This window comes from Tursiops truncatus, chromosome 11 (assembly GCF_011762595.2).
Source record: "Tursiops truncatus isolate mTurTru1 chromosome 11, mTurTru1.mat.Y, whole genome shotgun sequence".
Classification (NCBI taxonomy): domain Eukaryota; kingdom Metazoa; phylum Chordata; class Mammalia; order Artiodactyla; family Delphinidae; genus Tursiops; species Tursiops truncatus.
Genome location: NC_047044.1, coordinates 10,994,209 through 11,019,838, shown reverse-complemented (window position 1 = coordinate 11,019,838; position 25,630 = coordinate 10,994,209). Strand labels below are relative to the sequence as shown.

Below are 25,630 nucleotides of genomic sequence, written 5' to 3'. Positions count from 1 at the left end.
CCCTACCCCCATAAGGAGGCCTCCACCCAAGGCCTCCACCTAAGAGGCCTAGGAATGCAAAGATGCAAAAGAGGCAGGCGCCTGAGTCCTCGACCTCAGCTCCCCCAGAGCCGGCCCTGCACTGCGTGGACCCCGTCTGAGGTGGAGGGCTTGCGTGTGGTCAGGACTGCAAAGCGCGCACAGCGTTTTAACCGGGAGCCAGTCTTCTCAGCAGCGTGGGTCTGTTGCCCTCTCTAGGTGGGGGAAACAGGGCGGGGAGGTGTTAGGCCCTCCCCGAGGTGACACGATGGAGCCCCTCATGCTCCCTGGAGAGCCCAGCGCGCATTGATCCCAGGTCACAAAGCTCGGTCCAGTGAGCCCACACCACCTCGATTTCTGGAAGGGCCTATCTCCTCCCACTAGTGACCAGGCCTGGGGTGGCCCCTGCTGGGTGGGGTTCCCACCCCCCAGACCACAACGGAGGAGCACAGTCCACGCTTCCTCTGCCCCGTGGGGCATTCCAGGCGCTTCCCAGCCAGGCCTTTCCTGGAAGAAGAAAAGCAAAGAACAATCAGGCCAGAAATCCAGTGGCCACAGGTTCTGGGCACTCCCCACCCCTGGTCCCCACCCCTGCCCTGTACCCTCTTCCTTCGCTTCTCTTCTCTCCTGTCACTGTGTCTCTGCTTAGGAGAAAAGATACTGCTTCCTCTTACAGCCAGACTCCAGTATGGCTCAACGTGAACTGTCACCAAGCCTGTCTTCGTTTAAAATTTTATATTTTGTTCATCATGGATTTAAAAAATTGTTTTACAATATTGTATTAAAATATTATCTTGATTACTGAGTATTTGGGTGTCTCCTGAAATTTTGCGCCCACGGGGATGCCACACTCACTTGGCCTTAACCCCAGCCCTGCTGTGCTCAGGGAGTCATTCGTTCATTCATTCATCCGTTCCACACACAGTCGCTAAGGGCCCCATAGTGCCAGGGCACAAGCTGGGTACTGGGGAGAGAAAGGGAGCCCCACAAGACAGTGTTGGGGAAAGACAGCTGTGAGCCCCGAGGATTGTGGGACAGTGGGGGAGGGAGGTGCAAGGCAAAGGGACCCCAGGGGAATCAAAATCATAGCAGCTAACACTTAGGGTTATCGTGCCCCAGGCTCTGAGCTAAAGTCTTGCTCTGGGACGTTTCCATGGCCCTTCGATGTTTGCAGATGCCTGTAAGTCACAGAGGTGGTTCCGGGACCCTGGTGAAGTTACATGCAGGTAATTTGCAAAAGGTCACACTCTGAGTAGGTGGCGGTGGGAGTCCAGGTCCCTGTGGCTCTGGGCTCTCGCCTGCTCTGGGTATTGCAGCGACTTCCCCCTGTGTCCCCCTGGGGGTGTCAAGGAAGGCTGCGTGGAGGAACTTTGCATTGAGCTGAGAGAGGATGCGTGGAGGTTTACAGGAAGACCAAGGATAGAAGGTAGAAGTACTTCTGGCCGAAGGAACAACGTTTGCAAAGTCAGTAAAGCTCAGAAAAAAAAATTGATATCTTGGTGTCCACAATTCTGAGAAGCTGGGCAGTCTCCTGAAGAGTCACTTGTACGGAAAGAGGCCAGGCCAGCACCGCTTCCTCTTTCAGCTTCTCTGTTTCCTAATGACGTCAGCATAAGTAGGAAGACTGAGAAGCTGGCTGGCTGCCGGCTGGAGACTCCAGCAGAAGGTCCGTCTGTCCCAGCACAAAGAGGTACAGCCCGGCTTTGAGGGTAGGCTAAAGGGCAGGGTGGGGCGCAGGGGGAGTGTAGGAGCCTGGGATGGAAAGGACAGGGAGAGCCCGGGGGTGCTGAGTGCACAGGTGTGCTCTGAGGACTTGGGAGGTCAGGGCTTGGTCTCTTGGGAAGTCCTGAACCCAGACTCCTAGGCAGCCAGTGGACGAGGAGACAGTGAGGGCCGACCTGCCTGGGTGTTGTATGAAGGGCCTCGGGGGGCCCAGGCCTCCCTGGAGGATCCTGCTGTCCTGGCAGCAGAGAAGATACCTGGGGCGGTGGAGAGCTCAGGCCTGGGAGTCAGGCCCCTGTGTACCGTTGTCTTTGCTTTGTCACTAAGTTGTCACAAAGGTGTTGGTGGCAGTGAGAATATCCTGCCCTGGGCTTGTGTCTCATGTCTGGAAAGGGGAGAGCACTGATAGTTCCTGACATCCTGGTTCAAAGAGAGAGAGGGAGAGAGAAAGAGAGAGAGAGAGAGAGAGAGGGAGAGTGTGTGTGTGTGTGTGTGTGTGTGTGTGTGTGTGTGTGTGCGAGCATACGCGTGTACATATGTGGATGTCCACAAAGATGGAGAGATACTGGGAGACAGAGGATGAAGCCGGGAGCCTTGCTGTGGCCAGGCCCAGAGCTTGGTGCGGGTTGAGAAACTCACTTTGGAAGATAAGAAGACGCCCAGTCCCTTACTTACTTAGAGACTTGTCTTCCCCCGTCCAAGAATGTTTTCTTTACGGTCGCACTCCTCCCTGACACACTGTTGCTTAATTGGGTTTGGGCCCAGATGTGGATGCCCTGTACTGACGTGTGCTGGCTGAGTGGGGAGCGTCTGGGGGTGTCTGCATCCGGATGTGTGCAGGTGTGTGCACTTGCCCTGTGGACGGGAGGGCAGGTGTTTCTGTGGGTCCCCAGGGGGGTACAAGCCTGTGGACACTTGCCAGACAGGCTCCAGTGACAAGTTGCAAATGTGTGATGTTAAGTCTTCAAAGGCCCCACTGTTACACTTTTGTATAAACAGATTCTAATTTTCTCTACTTATCATCTTCCCTGTTTTCTAATGGTTTTATAATGAGTAAAACCTTTCCTATTAATTTTTGGTCACCCTTTTTTTCATTCATTAGTTTTACTTATGTTGTCCTATATCCACTAATACTACAGGATACTTCACGAGTTCTTTAATGAACGTATTTAACACTAACCAAGTAAATATATGGATACCTTCTTTGTTAAAAATTGGGGGTACATAAATGAGATAATAACATACATATTGTCCTATGACTTAGTTTTCCACTTAATATTACATTTTGGACAACGTTCCAGAATAATACATGGAGATTCAACTCATAAATTAGCCCCAAGAGATACATAGCATTTATTAGTATAGACACCCCACAATTTACCCAATCCCGTGTTGCTAGACCCTTACGTGATTTCCAATTTTTCCACACCTGTGAAACTATTTCTGCAGCTCAGATTCCTAGAAGCAGAATTGCAGGGCAAGTGATTGCACATTCAAACTAGTAATAGGTATTGTCAAACCATCCTCAAAGTAGCTGAACTAACATACACCTCACAGTCGTGCATAAGAAAGCTGATTTCTCTTTAGGGAAACAATCTTTTTTTTTTTTTTTTTTTTTTTTTTTTTGCGATACGCGGGCCTACTCACTGCTGTGGCCTCTCCCGTTGCGGAGCACAGGCTCCGGACGCACAGGCTCAGCGGCCATGGCTCACGGGCCCAGCCGCTCCGTAGCATGTGGGATCTTCCCGGACCGGGGCACGAACCCATGTCCCCTGCATTAGCAGGCGGACTCTCAACCACTGCGCCACCAGGGAAGCCCAGGAAACAATCTTTTAATTGTGTCCAACGTAATGGATGAAAAGTATCTGGTTCTTGCTTGGATACATCCTTTCCCTGGTGGTGGGTGAAGCTGTGTGTCTTCCATATGTTTAATGGCCATTTGGATTCCATGTATGACGTGCATGGAAATGTCCTTTTTCCATTTCTTGATGGGTTCATTGTATTTATGTATTAATTTTAGGAGTGCTTCATTTATTATGTATAGCAACCATTTATTTATATACGTTGAAAATATATTCTTCCAGATTATCATTTGTCTTTTTTATCTGACATGTTTAAGATATCTTGCATTGTATGCAAACGTGCTCATTGCTCTTAAGTCAAATCTGTCATTATTTTTTATTTCATGCTTTCTGGATTCGGCGTCTTATTCAACCGCTAAGATTAAAGAAATATTTTTAATGCTTTTATCATTTTAGTTTTGACTTTTAAATCTTTAATCCATTTAGAATTTGGAGAGGAGGGTAATATGTAAAGTAGTAATCTAACTTTTAAAAAAAGATCAGCTGATTGTCTCAATATCATTAAATATGAGTATGCAACCCGTGCTTTCCTCTGTGATTTGAAATTCCATTATTCCTTCCCAACTTCCTACTTGGTTATTTTCCTTAAATAACCATCTGTCTACTATTACACTCATTATTTTTCTAGCTAATAGAGCAAGTCCCTCATGTTTGATTTGTTGTAATCTAGAATCAGTTTGTTAAGCCAATCGAAAATCCTTTTGGAGTCTTAATTTAGTCTTAATCTAAACTAAGGGAAGGATTATTTTGGGAAGGATTGACTCCTTGACCCCAAAATAGTGGTCATGACAACAGCAGGCAGCCTTCTCCTTTTCGTCCCTGTAACTGGGAGGGCACTAACATTTCCCTTTGACTCTGATATTGCCCCAGGTTTCTAGTACATACCCAGAAATGCCAATGTTCCCTTCAATTCCTCATTTGCCAAGGTTTATTTCTTTGTTTAATCAGGAATGGCTTTTGTATTAGCAAAAATTTAGGAGCAACTGTTAAGATAAACTTATCCTTTTTCTCCTTTTAATCTGTTGATCTATTTCTTTTAATCATGTATAGAGTTGATGCATTCTTAAAGTCTTTGTCAGATTGTACTATGAAATTGTTTTTGTCTGGAGTGAATTTGTGCTTTGATTTTTATTTTCCTTTTCCAGTTTTTACTTCTATCATTAAATTTCTTCATGAGTTTGGGAATTTTTGTGTACATGTTTATTTTATTTGGAGTGAGAAAGCTTTTGGCTTTTCTCACCTCTTTCTCCCTCTCCCTCCTTCTCCTTTGCCCCTCCCTGTCATCCTCTTGCTCCCATGTTTACCCCTCACTCTTAGTGATTTTTAACCCTTACATTTTAAACACACATATTTAACTTATATTTTCCCTCAGCATTTGGGCTTACTTAGAATATATACGCTCCTCCAGAGCCAGACAAGATCCTTAACAAGTTTTCAGTTCTCCTCTTCTTTTCACCCCTAACCTCACAGCCAGCTGCCATGTTAAGATCATCTTAGTTTTACTTCAATATTGTTTCCATATTTATTTCTTTTCACTTTATACAGTAACTATTCTTATTTACTTAACTATAAGTCTTATTGGTTTCTTCTCTCAACACTGGTTCCAGTATCACTTGCTCTCTTTCTTTCCCGGACCTTTTATATTTTCTGAAATCCGCACTGGACTCATTTTCTTAGAAAACATCTGAAAAGCTTTCATTGTCCTTACATTTCCAAAATGCTGTGGGTTTTTGCCCTTGAACTTCAAAATAAGCTTGACTTTTTAAGATTCTAGGTTCAAACATATTTTCCTCTCAGTATTTTCAAGACATTACTATCTATTTAGAGTTCCAGGTCACCTGTGACAGAATCTTGCCAACCTGATCTTTTTTCATTGAAAATAACTCGTTTGCTCGTCTTTTTCCTTCTGGAAGCTTCTAGGATTACCCTTTTACTCTTTGATGACAGAAAGCTCATTAGCATGTGACTGAGTTTGGTGCTATTAAAAAAAATGAATCTTGCTTTTCACTTAGTGGATTATCGTCTCCTTTAAAGCCCTGTGAATTTTTCTTCTGTTTCCAAGTGTATCTCTTTGGTTGCACGTGGAAATCCCCAAATAACAGTGGCATAATAATATAGAAGTTTATTTTTTCCCTCACATAGAAGATGTTCAGAAGTAGGCAGTCTCAGACTGGTATGGTTGTTTCACAGTGAGCAGAGGGATTGAGGTTCCTCTTTTTCTGTTGCATATGACCTCCACTCTCAAGATAACCTTATAATCCAAAATGGCTGCTGGAGCTCCAGTCATCACTTCCAAATTGCAGACTGGAGGAAAGGAAAAAAGCAGGAGGACAAAAATGGATTCCTCTTACCTGAGCCAAGTTCCTTTAAGCAGCCTTTCTCGGAAGGCACACCCAATGATTCCACTCACATCTTCTTGGACAACATTTTGTCACATGACCACACTTAGCAATAGAAGAGTGTAGGAAATATAATCTTTTATTCTGTGCAGCAATAAACCTAGCTAAAACCTGAGCTTCTGTTACCAAGGAGGAAAGGGACAGCTAGGTAGCTGCCACTGTCTGCCATACCTGCCCTCAATTCTCTCTGTCTTCTGCTTCTAGATGTTGGAACTCCTGGATTTCTTTTCTAGGTCTCAACTTTTCTCTAAGACTTTCCATCTCCTTGCTTATTTGCTGTCTTCAATAACTACTTTTGTAACATGACGGTTTATAGTGTTAATTCTGTGATTTAGCCCATTATCGAGTGGTGGTGCTTGTTTGTTCATTTGTTTTTTATGATCTCATACCTTCAGATTCCAAGAACTCTGTTTGTTCTTTGCAGAGCAGTCTGTTCTTAAATGCCTATGATTTCTCAAATTTCCCTGAGGATGTTAATTAAGATGTTTTAAAGTTTTGTGTTGTCTTTGCTGTATCTGTGCATGTCTGTAGAATGTCTACTGGGTCAGTATACGTCAGAATAGACACATATGATACCAATAATTGGGAAATACAACCACTATTGGCATCGTGGTTAAGAACATAAACTTTAAAGCCAACCTGCTGTGGGTTTCAATGTCAGCCTGTTCCTTACTAGCTGTATGATCATGGACCCTATACCGATTTCCTCAACTACAAAGTGGAGATTTTAACCTACACGTTGATGTATTAACATCTGTAAAGCCCTTAGTACAGTGCCTGGCTAATGGTAAGCACTTTATAATTGTTAGCCACGAATATGTATTCGCTGCATGTATGTGTCTTTTAGACTTGTGTCCTTTGATGTCATTAATTTGCTTGAACTAGTTACAGTGTAAGGGTAGTCACCTGTTCTCCATACTTCTAACACATTTATTTTGCAATTTGTCCTCTGCTTTATGGTTCAGTTATTTGTATAAAATACAGAAGAGTTCACTTTTATGCACTTCTGTCAGCCTCTGTCTCTCTGATTTCTTCTAGCGCTTTGAAGCTTAAATAGTTCAAAGCTTCACTTCTATGGTTTGCAAGTTTCATACGATGTAACTACATACATTTCATTGACCTGATATGTGGAGAATGGTGTGAGGTAGGGATTTAGGCTGATATGTTTTATGTTGTTATTCAATTGTCTCAACACTTTTTATTATTCCATCACTTCACACTGATTTGTGGTTGCTTCTTCATCACAGAGTACATTCTCTGGTGAAATAGAGTTTGTCTGGTCAGTGCGTCCATTGATTTATCGTGCGCGCGCGCGCGTGTGTGTGTGTGTGTGTGTGTGTGTGTGTGTGAAAACACATTTCTTTACTTAGACCTTTGCAGTAGATTTTGCCATTAGGTGGAGACTCCTTATTTTTATTGAAGTACAGTTGATTTACAATATTTTGTAGGCTTCAGGTATAGAGCAAAGTGATTTGGGGCACATGTATATATCTATTTTTTTTTTACTTTTGATTCTTTTCCATTATCGTTTATTACAAGATATTGAATATAGTTCCCTGTGCTCTACAGTAAATCCTTGTTGTTTATCTATTTTATATATGGTAGTGTATATCTGTTAATCCCATACTCCCAGTTTATCCCTTCCCCACTTGCCCTTTGGTAACCGTAAGTTTGTTTTCTATGAGACTCCTTATTTAAAAAAATCTCATTAACTGTCCTCACATATATATATTTTTTCTTCTGAGTTCCCGCAAAAAAAAAAAATCTTGTTAATTTTTGATTAGAATTGTGTTAAACCTATAACTGACTTTCAGATGAATTGACCTCTTTACACGTGCAGTATTTACATTTGTGCTAAGACCCAAAGACAAGCTCTGAGTTTTTAGGCAAGTTACAGGTAGGCAGAGCAAGTTGCCCCAGCTCACGCAGACTCTCCCAAGCCTGCCATGGCATTGCCCCCTGCAGGACCTGAAGTGGACAATACCGTCCCTCAGCTCCAGACAAACCCACGCTTCCTTCCTGAGCATTTCCTGGACTAACCACCCTGTAAACATCATTGAGTTTGGTTCTCCTCATGACCACCATGTGAGATACGTTCGGTTGTGCTGATGTTACAGATGCAGAGAGCAAGGTTCAGGGAGCACTGGTGAGTCAGCCAGTGCACAGGAGGGGCACAGCCTGTGCTGAAAGTCAGTTTGACTGAGCCCAGGGCCGTGCTTTTCCCAGCAAGACAGCTTCTGGGGTGCATGTGTGCATGAGTGAAGTTTTAGACAATCTTATGGGCAGAAAAGGAGTCACAGTCCTCTCTGTTCTACTCTCCTGGTACTTCCCAGGGCTGGATGAAATGAAAAAAGGAGATTCCCCAGGCTTCTGCGGAGAAAAGGGAACTGGCGTTTCAGGGGGTGGTGTGGGAGGAATGAGGTAAATGGAAAAGGGCAGGGAGAGTCCCAGGCCCCTGCGTGTGTGTGTGAGCGTGCATGTGCTCACATCCAGAGGAGGACCACACTCCCAACACCCAGCGACTCCCCCAGGCAGATGTGGGTCAGTACCAGGGGGACCTGGGGACAAAGCAAACACCAGGCCTCCCTCTTAGATTTTTCCCAACTCCGGTGCACTGGGTACCCAATGTGCGATCCAGTGGGAACCCACATCTTCAGAGGCCATTAAGTGTATCTCCCTCACGGTCATGTCCCAGGCACTGAGGCTGAGGAGAAGGGACTGTCCCAGGTGCCAGGCTGAGGCAGCAGTGGGAGCTGGAGCCCAGGCATCAGAGCCACTCCTGGGTCCGCCCCACCACGTGGGCCGAGTCCCAAGGGCTGACGCTTCCTTCCGCAGGCCTAGAAGAGGCAGGGTCCTGGAGAGAGGATCCCCAAGAGGCGAGGACATGGGTCTGGCCTGGCCCCCAGCTGGGCAGGAACACAAGATTCTAGAACAATGAGGAGTCCAGACCCTACCCAGACCTGGACCCACCTGAGCCAGCCACCTGCTCTTCCAGAGCTGACTCCAGAGATGGCGCTGCCCCGGGGGCTGCTCCCCCTGGCCCTGCTGCTGCTCTGCTGGGGGCCCTGCATGGCAGGGGCCCAAGGTGAGCCCGATCGCTCCCTCCCCCTCTCCCTCCGCCTTCTCACTGCTGCGCCCCATCCCTGAGGAAGCTCCAGACCCTATGCCCCAGCCTTCCCTCCCTTCCTTCCTTGCCCCCCGCAACCCCGGCTATTTCTTTTCTCTCCTGGTCATCCCTGGAGTCCCCTCTTCCCTCCTCCCACGTTCCCGCTCATTCTTCTCTGGCCTCCTGTGAAGGCCTCTCTGGTTGTGTGGCTTCTCTGCCCACATTTGTCACTGCGGCATCTGAGGCCTCTGACCTCCTGGCTGGCCATTCCAGTCCTGTCTCTGACCCTCCCTCGCCCCCAGACATCGGCACCTAGACGGCCTCAACCAGTTCCCACCACGGCACCTTTGCTCCCGGGGACTCTCAGCCTGGGGGTCTCTCCTCCTGCCTGGAGGCCCTGCTGAGAGGCTCCCCGGGCTCTTCAGGCCCATGAACCCCCCTCCCCAAGGGTTCACTGAGAGCTTGGCTCCCCTGATAACCCTGGAGACCACGCTCCCTTTCCCAGCAGCTGACCACGAGAGCAGGGTGGGGACGTCCCAGAGTAAGGCCCTGCCACACTGCCCCTTAGGGGTGGGTTTGTGCCTCTGCCCCCAGGCTGCAGCACCCAGGGGCCCAGGGGCAGGGCATGTGCCTGATGCATGTCCCCACCCTGGGGTGGGAGGGACCCTGTTCCAGGAGCAGGGCAAGGTGGGGGCTCAGGACATATACTGTGAATCAACTAGACTATGTGTTTCTGTGCAGACAGGAGGGTCCGCGGCTGGCACCCTCACAGCTGCAAAGCCCCCAGCCCCGCCCAGGGCTCCTGGGGACCTCTATCTGGCCTCCAGGAGCCTCTACGGGACTCTGGGAGACTCCTCCCCAGTGCCACACACCAGGAGGGGCTGGGAGGGGCGGTGACAAGGGACATCTGGAGGGGAGAGGTGTGACCCCCGTTCTGCCTCCCCCTGTCAGGGACCTTCCCCCTGCAGACCCTGCGTTGCCATAACGACTACACCAGCCGCATCGTCTGCAGGTGGGCGGACACCCAGGACGCCCAGCGGCTGGTCAACGTGACCCTCCACCGCAGGCTGAACAGGCGAGTGAGGCCGGGCCTGGGGCCGGAGGGCAGGAAGGGCCTCTGCTGTGGGGGCTGTGCCGGGGTCGGGGCTGGACGGGGGTCGGGGCGGGGAGGCCCCTGCCCAGGAGCTGCTGCCCCATCAGGCGGCCTGCCACGCCCGCGGGCTGGTGTCTGACATCAGGTTTGGGGGAAGAGCCTCCTGTGTTAGTATCGTTGTTATGATGGTGATGATAATCTTCTCTTGTTTTGTCACAATTGAACGAGATCACCAGGCAGAAATTGATCTCGGTTCATCCTCCCTGTGAGGCGGGCAGGGATATGATGCCCAATTCACAGATGAGGAAACCGAGGCCGTGGAGGTGAGGTCCCTCCCCCAGGCCACACGGTGGGGAAGTGGCCTGAGTGAGACCAGTGTCCTGCGTCCAGCCTGCATGACTGGGCTCCACGTGTCCCCCGGGCCCTGCCACCTCCAGAGTGGCGGTTTCTCCTCTCTCCTCACAGCATCTCCCGGGCTTACCCCATTTGGGAAGGTGCTCCCACCATTCTGGGATTTGGTGAGAGTCTGACTCACCATAATAGAAATGAAAGAGCTGGCATCACAGGGTCTGGGGTGTGCCCTGGAGGCCGCCCCTGGGAAGGAGCCGCTCCCACCCCACAGCGTCACTGCCCATCCGCTCTCTCTCCTGCCCTCCCAGGAGCCTCAGTCTTCCTTGTCCGCTGTCCTCAGCCCCCACCCCACCTCCCACCCTTAGCTGTGACCCACTTCCTTCTGCTCGGGGACAACAGATCCTCCTACCCCGACCCCTAGCCCCCCACCTCACACGTCTGCCGCCTTCCTGGCCCCGCCCTGCAGGATCTGCCCTGTCCCAGGGCTGCCTGAGGCTGCAGCCAGGGTCCCACCTGGTCTTGCTACTCAAGGACATCGCTGCCACCACAGTCCCCACTGTTTTGTTTTTCAGTCGCCTTTCCCTCCTTTCCTTCTCCACCACAGCATTCAATCCATCAGCAAATGCTGTCAACTTTATCTTCAAATAGAATGTGAATCTGGCTAACGCCATGGTTCCAAACACTTCTTATCACTGGGATAGTCCAAAAGCCTCCTAACTGGTCCCTCCCCTTCCAATATTGCCACCCCCTGCGACCCAATATATCCACAGCCCAGGAGCCAGAGGAATCCTTTCAAACCATGCCAAAATGTCACTCCTTTGCTCATAACTCTGAATTTTCCCCAGTTCCGATGAAATCAAAATAATCATATTTCCTTAAATTCCTTTTGAGCACTGGCCTCCCATCACCTCCCACAACTAGGCTTCTAGACCTCCCACACTTACATCTCTACTCTGTGCGCACTGGTTAACTGCCTAGTTATACAGCGCTCCAAACCTGTGCCTACCCCAGGGCCTTTGCACTTGCTGTTCCCTTTCACTGAAATCCCCTTTCCCCGAAATCCCCTTTCAGAATCCGCATGGAGTCCTCTCTCATCTCCTTCAAGTTTCTGCTCAGATGTCACCCTTTCTAAGAGACCTTTCCTGCCTCCCTTATTTCAAATTGTATCCCCAACCCCGCCCTTCTGGCCTCTTCATACCTCTTTCCTTCTTGACTTGTCTATGCACAGTGTTCTCCATTTGACACACGACCTAGTTTCTTCAGTTGTTTCGTGTGTGTCTCCCTCTATTAGGATGTCAGCTCTGTTGACAGGGATTTGTGTGTGTTTTGTTCCCCGCCAGGCCCCCTGATCCTAAACAAAGCCTGACACATGGGAACCACTCAATAATGTTTGTGAAGGAGTGATTCTTCTTCTCTCTGGGCTAACCTGCATCCTCTCCTGACAGGGGCCTTCCGCAGCCAGTGTCCTGCGATCTCAGTGATGGCATGCCCTGGTTCAATGGCCATTGTCCCGGCTGTGTGCCCAGAATGTGTGTCATTCCCTACGAAGTTTTTGTCATTGCTGACCATGACTACTTCTCATTCCGACCAGACCAGCCTCTGGGTGCCCAGCTCACCGTTACTCTGAGTCAGCATGGTGAGGCCTGGGGGCCCTGGCCAAGGGTGGTCCCCTGTGTGGACAGGGGTGTCCAGGCTGCAAGAGATGGGCCAGGGAGGGAGATCCTTCAAGGGGTGTAGACAGCGGCTTGAGTTGGGTTTGGTTCTTGGGGGAAGAGGATACAGTCTCCTTAGATGGAGGCATTGGGTCAGGTTCAAGGTGAGGAGCCCCAGCCTAAGGTACCCACCCCTCCCAGATGCTCCAGCACCTGCCACGTTATTGCCTTCCAGACCTGAGGCTTCCCGTCTAGAAGAACAGTCCTTCCTAGTCAGATACAAACTTTCTTCTTTCACCGATTTGGTCTCATGGAACGTCTGTGACAGCCCATTTAATAGATGAGGCATTTGAGACCCAGAGCAACTACGTAACTTTTCCAAAGTGCCACAATGAACCATGACGATAGTGATGGGCCGGACTTGCCGGGTGCTCTCTGCATGTTGGAGATGAAGGTCATCCCCTTACTGCCCTCGCCGCGCGGCCCCCAGTGTGTGCGCTGCGTGTCCACAGAGCCTAAGAAAGTCAATGGTCTTGGGTGGGAGTCGGTGATCATTTTATATGAATAGTCGGGCTTCATTTAACTGTACCTCAGACAGAAATACAACCAGCACTTTCATTACATTAATTCAATTATATTTGTGCTTAGAATGATTCTGAAATAAACATGGGGTCATTTTTAAAAGTTAGTATTGGGCTTCCCTGGTGGCGCAGTGGTTGAGAGTCCGCCTGCCGATGCAGGGGACACGGGTTCGTGCCCCGGTCCGGGAAGATCCCACATGCCGCGGAGCGGCTGGGCCCGTGAGCCATGGCCGCTGTGATGAAACAGGCTGAGAGAGCAGGAATTTGCCCAAGGTTAGGTACTCAGATGCTAGTGTCTGAATTTATTGTCCTGGATCCCAAACCCTGGGCCACCTGCTGCTCCTTGCAAGTGTCGGATGGGGAAGGGGCTCCAGGCTTTGCTTCCCGCCTCTGTTCATCACAGCAGCACAGAGCTGTTGCCTGGAGGAGGGGATGAGTTAGGCTGTGATGAATTCACTCCAAACAATGTCTCAAAACATGTGTCTGATGGATGAGAAGGAGTCCCGTCCCGGTGGAGCTCAGAGCGTACAGGGCGGGACACACCAGATGTTGTCGGGTGTGATCACTTACTGAAGGCGGGTGCGTGCCACGTGCCGAGGGGCAGTGGACAAGGGGCCCCTGGGAGGTCAGGACAGGCTTCCCCAAGGAGGGAGCTTTGCAGGGAGATCTGAAGGGTGGGAGGGAGGAGAGTGGGAAGAGCATCCTTGGCAGAGCCAGGAGTGTGTGCAAAGGCTGGGCGACTCGGGAGGACGAGGCAGGTTGGGAAAACCGCAAGTAATTGTGTCTCAGAAGCATCAACTTCGAGAGGACTGGGCAGTGGTAAGGAGGGGGGCAGGGAAGGCAGGGGCCTGACCTGGAGAGGCTTCTGTGCTCTGCAAAGGAGTTGTTTAGGGGTCAACATCTAGACGATGGAGAGCCACTGAAACGGCATGTCATGATCAGATGTGGGTGTGATGATGTCAGAGGCGGGTGATGTACAGTGTAGATGGCAGGCGACAGGAGGTGGTGGGAGGACGGAGAACAGAATGTGACCTAAGGTACTCATCCCAGAGAGAAATGATAGGGATTCAACTGCCGTACAGCCAAGGGATGGGAAATTGGAGGGATACAAATCAAAGTTAGGCTATACAAGCAATTCATTCATTAATCTGCTCTTCAATAGAACACTTGCACATACAGGAAAGCAGTGAACAAGCCATCAGTGTCCCTGGCCCTGTGAAGCTTAGGAGTGATGACAGGTGTCATGGTTGAGATGGGGACCACTTAGAAATGGCGAGGGCAGTGTGGCATTTGCCTGCTGGAGCATATGTTGAGTGGGAAGTTCAGTTTTAGCCCAAACCATTTAGGCAATGAATCAGGGAGGCCTTGAGGTGCTGGGGAACGGAGAGATGTGCATCTGATCTGCTCTGAGGTTACACATGTGGGGATCGGAATATTTCACTTCCTCTGTCACCTCCACCTGTGAAATGAGCTCATGGACTACATCTCTCAGGTTGGATGAATAGGTTTTCCATTGGTTTCCCAGTCTGTTCAGTTGGGAGCAGCTTCCTAGGGCTCCAGGCTGACAAGGAGTCCCACTGCATGACAGGCTCAGGGGCTAGGAGTGCATGATTGATTAGTGATGCCTGCTGGGGCTGGGGCTGGGGAAGCGGCGCTCTGGATCTGCCATTCTGGGCTGAAACTTTTCCGAGGCTCCAGCTCTGACACGCTCTAATGCCCTGTCCCCTGTCCGGCATAGAATATTGACATCTCGTTTGTCCCTTACGGAATTTTTTGTGTTGGAAAGTCCTCTCTCAGCATTCAGATATAGAAGCTTCAGGAAGTCTGCAGCCATGCCATTCATGGATGACTCTGCTCACCCGGTCCTGTAGGTCCCAGCAGGTGTCTGCCTGCTGTTGGTGATGGAATGATTTCGTGAAAAGTCTCTGAAGGTGGACCTACATGTACTCATTCATTTATTCCTTCGTTAATTCATTCACTTTGTCCCCATATGCAATGAACCACTCATCTCAGGCCCTGGGGAGAGGCAAGGGGGTCCGGACCCCACCCCTGACATCCACAAGCTCCTGGACTACGTGAGGGGGCAGATGTGGAAGCATCTATATCCTCCAGGGCTATAAGGATCATACAAAGGGCTATCGTGGGGCAGGAAAAGGAGCAAGGGATTCTGCCTGGGGGAGGGGTCCAAGAATGTTCTAGAGGAGGAGACATGTCTGCTGGGCACTGAGAAGTGCAGGATGACACTGGACACTGAAATAAGAAAGTGTGGACAGGAGAGGGAGTAACATGAGTCACAGCGTCCTCTGCTGGGAAGGAGGCCACACACACCTCCTCATGGGCAGTGGGGACAGGAGGAACCTCCACTTGGAGTGTGACTGGCAGCCCTTTGCATGGAGCTTATGTTCTGGGCGCCCAGCAATCTGCACATCTTCATTCACATGCACATTGGATCCTCACAGTTCAGCAGATGAAGGTCTGAGGCCCACAGAGGTGAGGGGTCTCTCCAAGGTCGCTCAGTCCGTGGCGGCAGTGCTTGGCCTGGAACCCAGGTCTGTCCACACATGGGCCATGCAGGCCCTGAACCTCCCACACAGTCGTCCAGCCCCTTAGGGACCCTTTCCTTCCTCTCCCTCCAGTGCAGCCCCCCGCACCCAGGGACCTCAACATCAGTGTTGCCGGGGACAGTGTCCTGCTGTGCTGGAGTGTGGCCCATGGGGGTTCCCAGAGCCACTGGCTGTCCAGCCTGGAGTTTGAGGTGGTCTACAGGCGGCTTCAGGACTCCTGGGAGGTAGGGACCCCACCAGCTGTGCCCTGCGCCCACGGGGACCTGGCCCAGCCGTCCCTGCTCCAGCAACCCCTCTCTCCCCCAGGACGCCCCCACCATCTACTCCAGCGCCTCCCGGGCCATCCTGGGGCCAGAGCACCTCATACCCAGCAGCACCTATGTGGCCCGAGTGCGCACCAGGCTGGCCCCGGGCTCGGGGCTCTCGGGACGGCCCAGCCAGTGGAGCACAGAGGTTCGCTGGGCCTCCCCGCCAGGTAACAGAGTCGGAATGGGACACTGCCCCCCTGTGGGGAGGGCAGCTCATTACAGCTCCTGGACAGAAGGCGTCCAGGGGTCCGCCCCATGGGATCCACAGAGGCTCTGAGCCATGTGTTCACAGTGACTTCCCTGGCCCACCCCGTCCCTACTGTGACTCTGCAGAGGCAGCGGCTGCATCTTACTCACTTCTGGGCCCCAGTTTGTTGCCCACTTTCTGTGGAGGAACAATTACAATTTAATCACAAAGGCATATGAGCATCTGTGTTTTCGTGAGAGCTGCACCGTACACAGACATACCAACGTGATTGCATTAAATTCCCAAACCCTGAGGCTGACACGCCCTCCCAGCTTTGCACAGGGGGGTGTGAAGGCTCACAGAATTCACTCTCTGACCTGTGTTTACACAGCTGGCCCTTCGGGCTGAGTTCAACCCCCTGGTCTTTTTGGCCCCAATGCCCATAATCTCTCTGTGATGAGCCTCATGGTGGGCCCACTGAGGGCTAGGGAATGAATGAATGAGGACTGAATGAGGGACTGTCTCCCTCCCAGGGAATGAGTCCCAGCCCCAGAACCTCCAGTGCTTCTTCGACGGGGCTGCCCTGCTCCGCTGCTCCTGGGAAGTGAGGTCCGAGGTGACCAGCTCGGTCTTCTTCACCCTCTTCTACAAGTCCGGCCCCAGTGCAAGGTGAGTGTCCCCTGCCTCTGTCCCCTCTGCTCCTCTAGGCCTAACCATCTCCTGGCCTCCTCCTGCCCCTGGGGGCCCAGCAGAAGCCACAGTTCATCCGGAGGTCTCATCCCTCATGTGGCCCTGCCTCCCCCTGCCTCACCTTTGCCGTGATCCTCAGGGAGGAAGAATGTTCCCCAGTGCAGACGGAGGAGACCAGCAGCCCTTACGTCCGGCACTGCTGCCAGATTCCCGTGCCTGACCCCAGGAACCACAGCCAGTACATTGTCTCTGTTCGACCGAAAGCAGAAGAGAAACTTATAAAGAGCTCAGATAACAGTGAGTTTGCCCCCAGCCTTCTGCACCGAGAGTCTTGTGACAGCACTGTTTCCTTTGTAACCCGTATAAACTCAGGGTTCCCCAGGGCCCAGTCTTCACGTTTGTCACTTTCAGTGAAAAGTCCAGGGAGCAAATTGAACAAACATGATTCCCATGGGTCCTGGAAGTTCTCAAGTGGCAATAATGCAATAGTGACGATGGTCAATAACATGAAGGAAGATGCAATTGATCTTCTCAAGAATATCAATATTAAAACCTTGACCTCATTCTTTTAACTCTATTTTCCCTTCCAGCTTTGCAGCTGCTCTGAAGTTCCTACTGTTGCCCGTGGCCTCTTGGTCGTCCCACCAAATTTTCCCTTTCTTTCCCTGTTTGATTTTTTCTCTTTCAGGTTTCCAAAGTCCTCCCCTGACGGATATTTTCAGTCTTCAAGATAATTGATCTATGATTTACTTCTTCATAGAGCGTATGCAAATGGACTGGGGACTAGCGCGTATGCAAATGGACTGTAATTCCTTACAGGTTAATTTTCCTGATTCCTGGTACATAGCAAGGACCTTATGCAAAGGAATCTCCTGCATTGCTTCACGATGATCAAGTTCTTCTGCCCAGTCTTTAGTGTGTATCGGAGACAAGCAGCCAGTTTGTGCTAGTCACTTGGGTTTGAATCCACTACTTCCTCTTTGGGATCCTCCAGGTTGCAGTCTTTGTCTCTACCACTTGTTAGCTGCTTGTCCTTAGCAAGTTACCTGATCATTCTGGGGCTCAGTTCTCTGCCCGAGAAGTGGACAAATTGTGTATTTACTACATAGGGCTGCTGTGAGAATTGAGAGAAATAATTCATGTCGATTGAGCATTCATAATAATGCTTAGGACACTGTCAATACTGTAGATTAGAAAAAATTCATAGTAACTTTATTTCTACTTAAATACTAGGGGTAACCCATACTGTTGGTCACTTCACTACAAAACAAGTGTATCTCAGCATCTCCCAAGTGAAGGGTGGCTCAGGTCAAAATAGATGAGATGGTGAAGTGGGGCTGCAAAGACCCTGAGATGGTGAAACCTGGGGTCCTGGGTCAGTGGAGAGAGCACCTGTGACCAGCATGGAACACAAGGGATATTCCACTGGAGGAATGTTAGAAATGATGTTCTCTAAAAGTTTCCCTCCCTCCAGTCCAGATGGCTTCTCCAACCCTCAACTTGACCAAGGGCAGAGACGGCTACATCCTGCACTGGAAAGAAGGAAAAATGAACTATGAACACATAGCTTGCATCTTCCAGGTCCAGTACAAGAAAGAAGCAGCCTCATGGGAGGTGAGGGCCTGTGCCCGAGGAGTGGCCTGGATGGGGGAAGGGGGAAACGAGAAAGACCAGGGAGCGTGACACCTGCCAGGTTCCTGGCTCCCAGCAGGTGCCCAGTCAGAGGGAGCCATGGGAGTTGGTGGTCGTGCCCCTGTGCAGTCAGCAGGTCATTGTCCCTTCCCTTGGTGAAGGAACTGAGACTCACAGAGCTGATGTGAACTTGACCAAAATGAACGCGTGACCCTGAATCGCAAAGGAGCTGTAGACTTCAGGACGAGAGACAGGTGGAGGAAGGGTTTTCAAAACTCATAAAGGGGGCATTTCTTCGCGAGAATCTCATCCAGAATGCAAATGTGCAACTGCTAAGAGGAGAGCTGCTCCCTGCGAGGTGCGCAGGGCTCCAGCCTGGGACTCAGTGTCTGGGCCCCGCCCCCAGGTATCCATCAGGGCCTGTGGGCAGAGCCTGGGGCTCCACAGAGGCCAGTTCAGAAACCTCGGAGCCAGCCCCAGACCTTCAGGCTGGAAATGGGGAAACTGAGGCCAGAAGGCGGTGTGTCCGTGGTGGAGCAGGAAGTGGTCCCTGGGCTCCTGAACATCTGTCTAAGGGTCCTGAGTCCAGTCATCCTGCAGTGCACCCCTGGGAAGGCCATAATTAGGGTCCAGGCTGTCCCAGGAGGAGCTGGGAGGCTGAGTGGGGACATGGTGACTGACTCCTCAGGGTTTCTGGGCCTCGGTGTCGTCATATGTCACGGGGTGCATTGCAATAGGTGCTGTCCCCCTGTGGGCACTGGAGTATGGTCCTCTGTGGTGAGAGTGATGCTGCCTCAGATCTGATGCGACTACAAGCTGGGGACTGATGGGTAGCAGAAAATCTGGGGTGTTGAGGCGGGAGGGCTTCATAGCTGTGCCCACGTGCACCAGACCTCAGCACACCTGCTCACACACCTGCACCCACAGGAGACCAAGACAGAGGACTTCCAGAACGCCCACAGCATGTGCCTGCCACCTCTGGAGCCTGCCACCAGGTACCAGGCCAGAGTGAGAGTCAAACCTGACCCCCGAGGCTACAACGGGATCTGGAGCGAGTGGAGTGAGGAGAGCTCCTGGGACACTGAGTGGGGTATGTCCTCCCGGCCCCCACTCACCCCTCCAGGCACAGCCCCACTGGACAGAGGACGGGGATGATAGGGGCATGAGACGTAACCCCACCCCAGGCTAGCATCCTTCCCTGCCAGGTGTCATTAGGGATGAGAAAGCGACACCTGGTGTGCAACACGGACTGCAGGTGAGGTCTCGAGAGGGCAGAGGAGAACACGTCTCACCAACAGGTCTCCCTAAGCCTGGACCTTACCCTCTGTTAATATGGCCCATGCTTCCCATGCTTCCATTAGCTTTTGTGGCAGCTACTACCCAGGGACCACTCAGCCCGAGTTTTCTGTTACCATGAAGAGCTACAGACTGGGGCCTGGGATTGGAAAGCTTTGGTCTGATTTCTCAACCTTCCCTCAATCTGCACTTGCTAATTTCATTTATCTGTCACCATCGCCATAGCGGCCACCAGGAGACAAGTACAGAACAAGGTCCGGGAGGTGGTGGCAGAGAGAGGAAAAAGTGTTGGCAGCAAAAAAAAAAAAAAAAAAAAAGTGCCGGCAGCAAGGTCCCCCAGCCAGCCATAGCAGGGAAAGAGCACGAGGAAGAGGACCCCAACCAAGCAGAAAGAAGGGCTGGGCCCCTGGACCTAAGGGAAGGAGACCAGGGGAGTCCTGGAGGCGCCCAGCCTCTGAGGGGCTTGAGGCCAAGTGGAGAGTTGTGAGGGCCCCTGATGGGCCTTTGCACCTTCTGGTTCCTCCACCATCACCCCTTTCCCCGTCTCGGCCTCTCCAGGCCTCCCTGCTCTTGATGACCACCTTCTATGCTGCCTCCTTCAGGAAGTGCCCTATGATTGCCTCTGGCTGCAGTCACTGCCCACCTACAGCAGCACCAGCTACTGGACAGGATCTAACCCTCTGTGTCCTGCCCGCAGTCCAGCACTGTGGGTGGCTCAGACAAATGTCCTCTTCTTCTTAGTCTGTTTCTGGCCTCTTCTGCCCCTCTGCATGCCAAAGCGGCAACTTCACCTCATCTCCTGAGCCCCCAGCCCTTTCCCTCCCCAAAAGCTAATGCTCCTGTTTCCTCCTGGCTGCCTGGAAGTGCTGCCCACGTGGGTCCTGGCGCTCACCCTGGTCATCAGCACCTTGATCCTGCTCGTGTCCCTGCGCTTCTGTGGCATCTACGGGTACAGGTAAGGTGACTCCAAGATGGAGGAGGGCGCTACCCAGGGCCCCAGACGATGCCAGGGACCCCACAGCTGACTTTCTCTAGTCTCTGCTCTGCAACTCACATCCTGTGGGGCCTTGGTCAAAGCTGCCCGTTCCCTGGGCTTTACTTTCACCTCGGTACATGAGCACGAGGCAGCTGCCCTGAGGTCTTGGGCAGCGGTCACCTCCCTGCTGTCTTTCCAGGCTGAACCAGAAGTGGGAGGAGAAAATCCCCAACCCAAGCAAGAGCCACCTGTTCCAGGTAGGGGCTGGCTGTGCTCCTGCGCCCACGTCCCCACACCCGTGTCCTCCTCCCTTCCGGTGGGCCTTGAGTAGGGGTGGTATGTGGCCAGGCCAGGGGCTGGGAAGCTCTAAGAGCCGGGCCGGCCCCTGTAAGCCCAGCACTGCGATTCTCTGGGCCCCCCCGATGCACAGGGTACCCCGCCCGGGGGGACTCACGTGGAACAGCAGAGAGGGCTGGCGTGGGGATGCCAGGACCTGGGGGGCGCAAGGAGAGCCTTAGTCACATCGGGGGCAGGAGGGGTGGTGGGAAGCAGCGTGGCTTCCCCAGGACAGGGCAGCAGCGCTGAGCTCTGAAGGGTCGAGGGTGGTGGCAGGTGGGAGAGGCCACTGCTGGCAGAAGGCGAGTGGAGGATGGAGACAAGACTCCTTGGAGAGGGAACCTGAGGGGCGTGGGCGGTGAGTCTGGGGCGCAGCACGGGAGGCTGAGAGGACACCGGGGAGGGCGCCGGCACGTGGGGGGCGGGAGCCCTTTGGTCAGGCAGGTGGGGCCAGGACGGCCTTGGGAGGGTCTCACGGCCAGTGCGGAGGAGACTAGGGGTGAGCATGGAGACAGGGACAGCCCAGATGGGCGTCCTCGTGGGCACAGGCTGCCCGTCCTTGCTGCCCAGGGCCCCGGGCCAAGTCCCAGCCCCTCTCTGGCCTTGTGTTCCTGGGGTCAGGAGGGTGTGGTCGCTGCTGCCCATGCTGAGATGCCGCCACGTCTGGGGGCTCCTGAACCCTCGCCACCCTCAAGGCCCTCCCCCCACCTCACCTCCTGGGGTGCCCCCACCCCACAGGCACAAACGCCCTCTCTCCCCCCAGAACGGGCGCGCCGGGCTCCGGCTCCCACAGGGCGCGCGCGCCGTCGGCAGCGGGAGCCACGCACACAGGGGGCTCTGGGGCGCCAGCTTCGCTCAGCCAGAGGGGTGAGTGTCGGCGCGGGATCCCTCGGAGGTGGGACGGTGGCTCCCTCCTGCACGTCGGGGCTCAGGGGAGGTGGCCTGGGACTGGGGCTCAGTGGGAACAGGGCCCTGGAGGCTGACTGCTCTAAAGCGAGAGATGTCCCGGCTGGACGGGGCGGGAAGAGTTTCCCGATTCCCAGCTTAGGGAGGGTCATGGCCAGAAGCCGGAGACTGGAGCAGATGACCTCCCTCGGCCCTGCTGCCCAGGGGGTCGCCACGCTGCCTTGGTCCCGCTGGGTGGCAGAGGATCTGCGAAACCTCATGGCCTCAGCAGCTGAGCGGCCGGCTCACCACTAAGCCTCAGGTGGGGCAGGTGAAGGCCGAGGGCATGGCCGAGCCCAGGCTGGGCGCTGACGCTGCGTGCTGGCAAGGAGAGGGAGGTGGGAGGGACCACAGCTGGCAGAGCGTGACCTTGAAGGAGAGCGCGGGGGCTGGAGGGGGACCCACAGGGAGGCTGGAGGGGCGCCCGGTCTCCTGTTCCCGGCCGGCTCCCTCACCTCGCCCTGCTCTGCGTTTCCCGTGAGCTCTGGGTGGAGCCCGGCCTCCATCCCACCCCCTGGCTCCCTGTGCGGGAGCTGAGGCGTCTGTCAAGGGTGGTGTCAGTGTCCCTGGCCTTGTTCTCCCCACAGGGCGTCCCCTGTAGACTTCGGGCACAGTGAGGTGTCACCTCTCACCACAGAGGACCCTAAAGATGCCTGTGACTCGTCATCTGAGCCTGACATGACTCTGGTCACCTCGGACCTCCGCACGGAGCAGCCGCCCGGGCCCCCGCCAGAGCTGGCCACCCCCGCAAGCAGGCCTGAGAGCCAGGCTTCCGGCTTCGATTTCAATGGCCCCTACCTGGGGCCGCTTGACAGCCGCTCCCTGCCGGACATCGTGGGCCAGCAGGGGCCCCTACGGACAGGCACGAGCAGGAAGCCGCAGCCCCCGGGGTCCCTGGAGTACCTGTGTCTGCCCACAGGGGGGCAGGTGCAGCTGGTCCCACTGGCCCAGGTGATGGGGCCGGGCAAAGCCAGGGATGCGGACCTGAGGTCCAGCCCAGGCACCGAAGGGAGCCCTTCCCTGGAGCCAGGGGCAGGCCCTGCCTCTCCTGAGCCTGGGGTGATGGTGGGTGGTCAAGGCCCGAAGGACAGGGCCCCCCCAGGTCTGCCCACTGGCTCTCGGGGTCCTGAGGAAGGCACTGTGGCCACTGGTTACGTCACCACTGCAGAGCTGACATTCACCCCACCTACGGGGGCCCCATCTCCTTCCCAGGCTCCCCCTCTGAGCCTCCCCTCAGACCGGAACCCCAGCCTCTGTCCTGGACTGGCTGATGGTCCCCCTGGACCCCTAGCCCCACTGAAGCCAGAGTTCGAGGGCTATGTGGATCTCCCTCCAACCGCAGGCCAGTTTCCCCAGTCCCCTCTGGCCAGCCCTGCCCCTCCTGCAGCCAGCAGTCCTGTCCTGGGCCCAGGACCGCCCCGGGCAGATGTGTTCTCAGTCTCCCCAACCCCTGAGGGGCTCCTCGTGCTGCAGCAGGTGGGTGACTACTGTTTCCTCCCTGGCCCAGGGTCTGGCCCTCTCTCACCCCAGAGTAAGCCCACCTCCCCAGGACCCTGTCCTGAGATCAAGGACCTCAACCAGGTGTTCCAGGCCAAGAAGCCCCCGTCTCAGGCCACTCCCCAGGTGCCGGCCATTCAGCTCTTCAAAGCCCTGAAGCAGCAGGATTACTTGTCACTGCCCCCTTGGGATGTCAGCAGGCCTGGGGAGGTGCGCTGAGACCCTGTAGACGTTGAGGGAGGGGCATAGAAGGACAGGGTCTGCCTTTCCTCCCGCCCTGCCTTTCCCTCCTGCCAGCCCCTGGTCCCTTCCATGGTCCTTTCCGCAAAGCCAAGGAGAAGTTTCCATGTTGTAACGTGGAGACCAGAAAAACAAGTCAACCATCTACCTCCTCCCTTGACCTTCAGCAAGGTCAACCTCCTCTTTCTCTCCCTCCCTCTCTGACACACAGGCGCACGCGCGCGTGCACACACACACACACACACTGTTCTTTCAAATTCACTTCTTTTAGGTTCTGAATTATTAGAGATTTATACACATACTCATTTCATTTGCCCCCATTTTCCTTTTTTCCCAGTTTCCCTGCTTTTCCTATTGTCTTCTCTTTCCACTGATTTATCATTAGAGTGAGTTTGAGGTCTGGGCTAAGCCTATTCTGAGATGCCATGTCTCAGTCAGAGCCTATTCAGATTCTGACATGTCTGGTTTCATGGAGGACTTCTGTCTGTCCCTGGCGGGCATGAACGAACACGACAAGGTTCCAGCCCAGGGACTTCCCCGGCGGTCCAGTGATTAAGACTCCGCCCTTCCAATGCAGGGGGCGCAGGTTCGATCTCTGCTCAGGGAACAAAGATCCCACATGCCATACCCTGTGGTGTGGCCCAGTGCAGGGAGGGGAAGAGATTCCAGCCCTGAGGCTTGGAAGAGCAGCCCTGGACTCAGCATGCTTCTGTTGGGCGCTGCAGCCCCAGACGTGGTAGCAAAGCAGCAGCCTCCATTGGCACTCCAAGAAATGGGCATATGGTGTGAGAATCACTGTTCTGAGCTCCTAGGAAGCCCTGCTAGTCTCACAGAGGTGACTGGGGCGCCTCGGGGACCCCAGGCCCTGCATCCTGTACAGGCCACTGACCTGAGCAGTGGACAGTGCCAGCTCCTGGTTGAAGTGATGTCCTTCCTACACCCAGGCTGGTGAGGCCTGGAGAAATTCAGGAGGGGAGGGGAGTCCAGAACCCACATCGACTGCAGAGAAGTTGGAAAGAACTGCTCAACAAGGGAAAAAGGAAAATGAACCAAGGGCATGTACACTTGGGCTTATAGTCCAAATCTCCCCGTTGCCCGTCCTCCAGAAAGACCTTACAAATGCCGTGTCCACCAGCCATGTACAAGGGCCTTTTGGTCTGTGGCCTGGCTTATGCTGGGAATCATGGTTCTTTTAAATCTTTGCCTTTCTGATATGCAAAAAAAATAGCATTAAATTGTTTTAATTTGCATTATTTGAGAACGATCATGTTTGCACATATTTTCATAGTTCTTGGGCGTTTGTATTTTTTTTACTGATCTAAGCCCATTAAGGTCTTCATTGTGTTGGATGTCCACTTTTTTCTGATTAAGCTTTAAAAGCTATCTAGCTCCTGCCTTTCATAGATGGTGTAAATTTGTTTTCCTTGTTTGTGGTTTGCCTCTTAATTTTGTATGTGACGCTTTCGGATGTATTCAATGTAGACCTGTCTGAGGGATCAGATAGATCTACGGGTGAACTTCTTCACGCTTCCACTTTGGGTGTCAAATTGACAAAGCCCTTCCCCACTTCAAAATTGCATTTGTCCAAAGTTATATTTTTTTCTGGTTCTTTTTGTGTTTCAAGCTTTTCATGTGAAGTTATAGTGATTTTGGAATATATGCACGTGGAACGGAAAGCCAGTTTTATGTTTCCCCTAAACGAGTCGCCTGGGTGTTCCGGCATCATGGATTGAATTGCCCATTCTTCGTCCATGTATCTGAAAGGTCACATTTATGATATAGAAAATCCATGTGTATTGTCATTTTCTAGGCTTTCCTTTTTATTAAGTTGTCCCCTCCATGGCACCCCACCATTCTAACTGTTCTAGCTTTATAATATGTTTTAATAGGTGGCAGAGCAAATGTTCTTGTTCCTTTTGTCCACAAATCCCTGTTCATTACAGCATTGTCTGTGGTCGAAGAAAATGATAAACAATTTAAATCCTCACCAACAGTGAAATTAATCACAACATTTGAGTCCATTCTAAGGTGGAATCCTGTGTTCAAAATGAATGAGGTGGGGGACTTCCCTGGTGGTGCAGTGGTTAAGAATCCACCTGCCAATGCAGAGGATACGGGTTCGAGCCCTGGTCCGGGAAGATCCCACGTGCCACAGAGCAACTAAGCCCGTGCACC

At 52.7% G+C, this 25,630-nt stretch overlaps 1 protein-coding gene across 2 annotated transcripts; it reads left to right on the top strand.

Annotated features, from left to right (window-relative positions):
• Positions 1–1,566: 1,566 nt before the first annotated feature.
• CSF2RB (colony stimulating factor 2 receptor subunit beta) lies at positions 1,567–24,705 on the top strand. Of its 2 annotated transcripts, none has more exons than XM_033866131.2 (14): positions 1,567–1,708; positions 8,837–9,086; positions 10,059–10,182; positions 11,997–12,187; positions 15,421–15,572; positions 15,655–15,823; positions 16,377–16,512; positions 16,673–16,830; positions 18,008–18,147; positions 19,093–19,255; positions 20,326–20,416; positions 20,637–20,694; positions 21,537–21,640; positions 22,306–24,705. In XM_033866131.2, exons 2-14 carry the CDS (start codon positions 8,936–8,938, stop codon positions 23,432–23,434), a joined length of 2,766 nt encoding a protein of 921 aa, XP_033722022.1. In that variant the 5' UTR covers positions 1,567–1,708; positions 8,837–8,935; the 3' UTR covers positions 23,435–24,705. The 2 variants fall into 2 exon arrangements, with proteins under 2 accessions (XP_033722022.1, XP_033722023.1); XM_033866132.2 differs by having other exon boundaries at positions 1,567–1,727.
• The last annotated feature ends 925 nt before the right edge of the window (positions 24,706–25,630 follow it).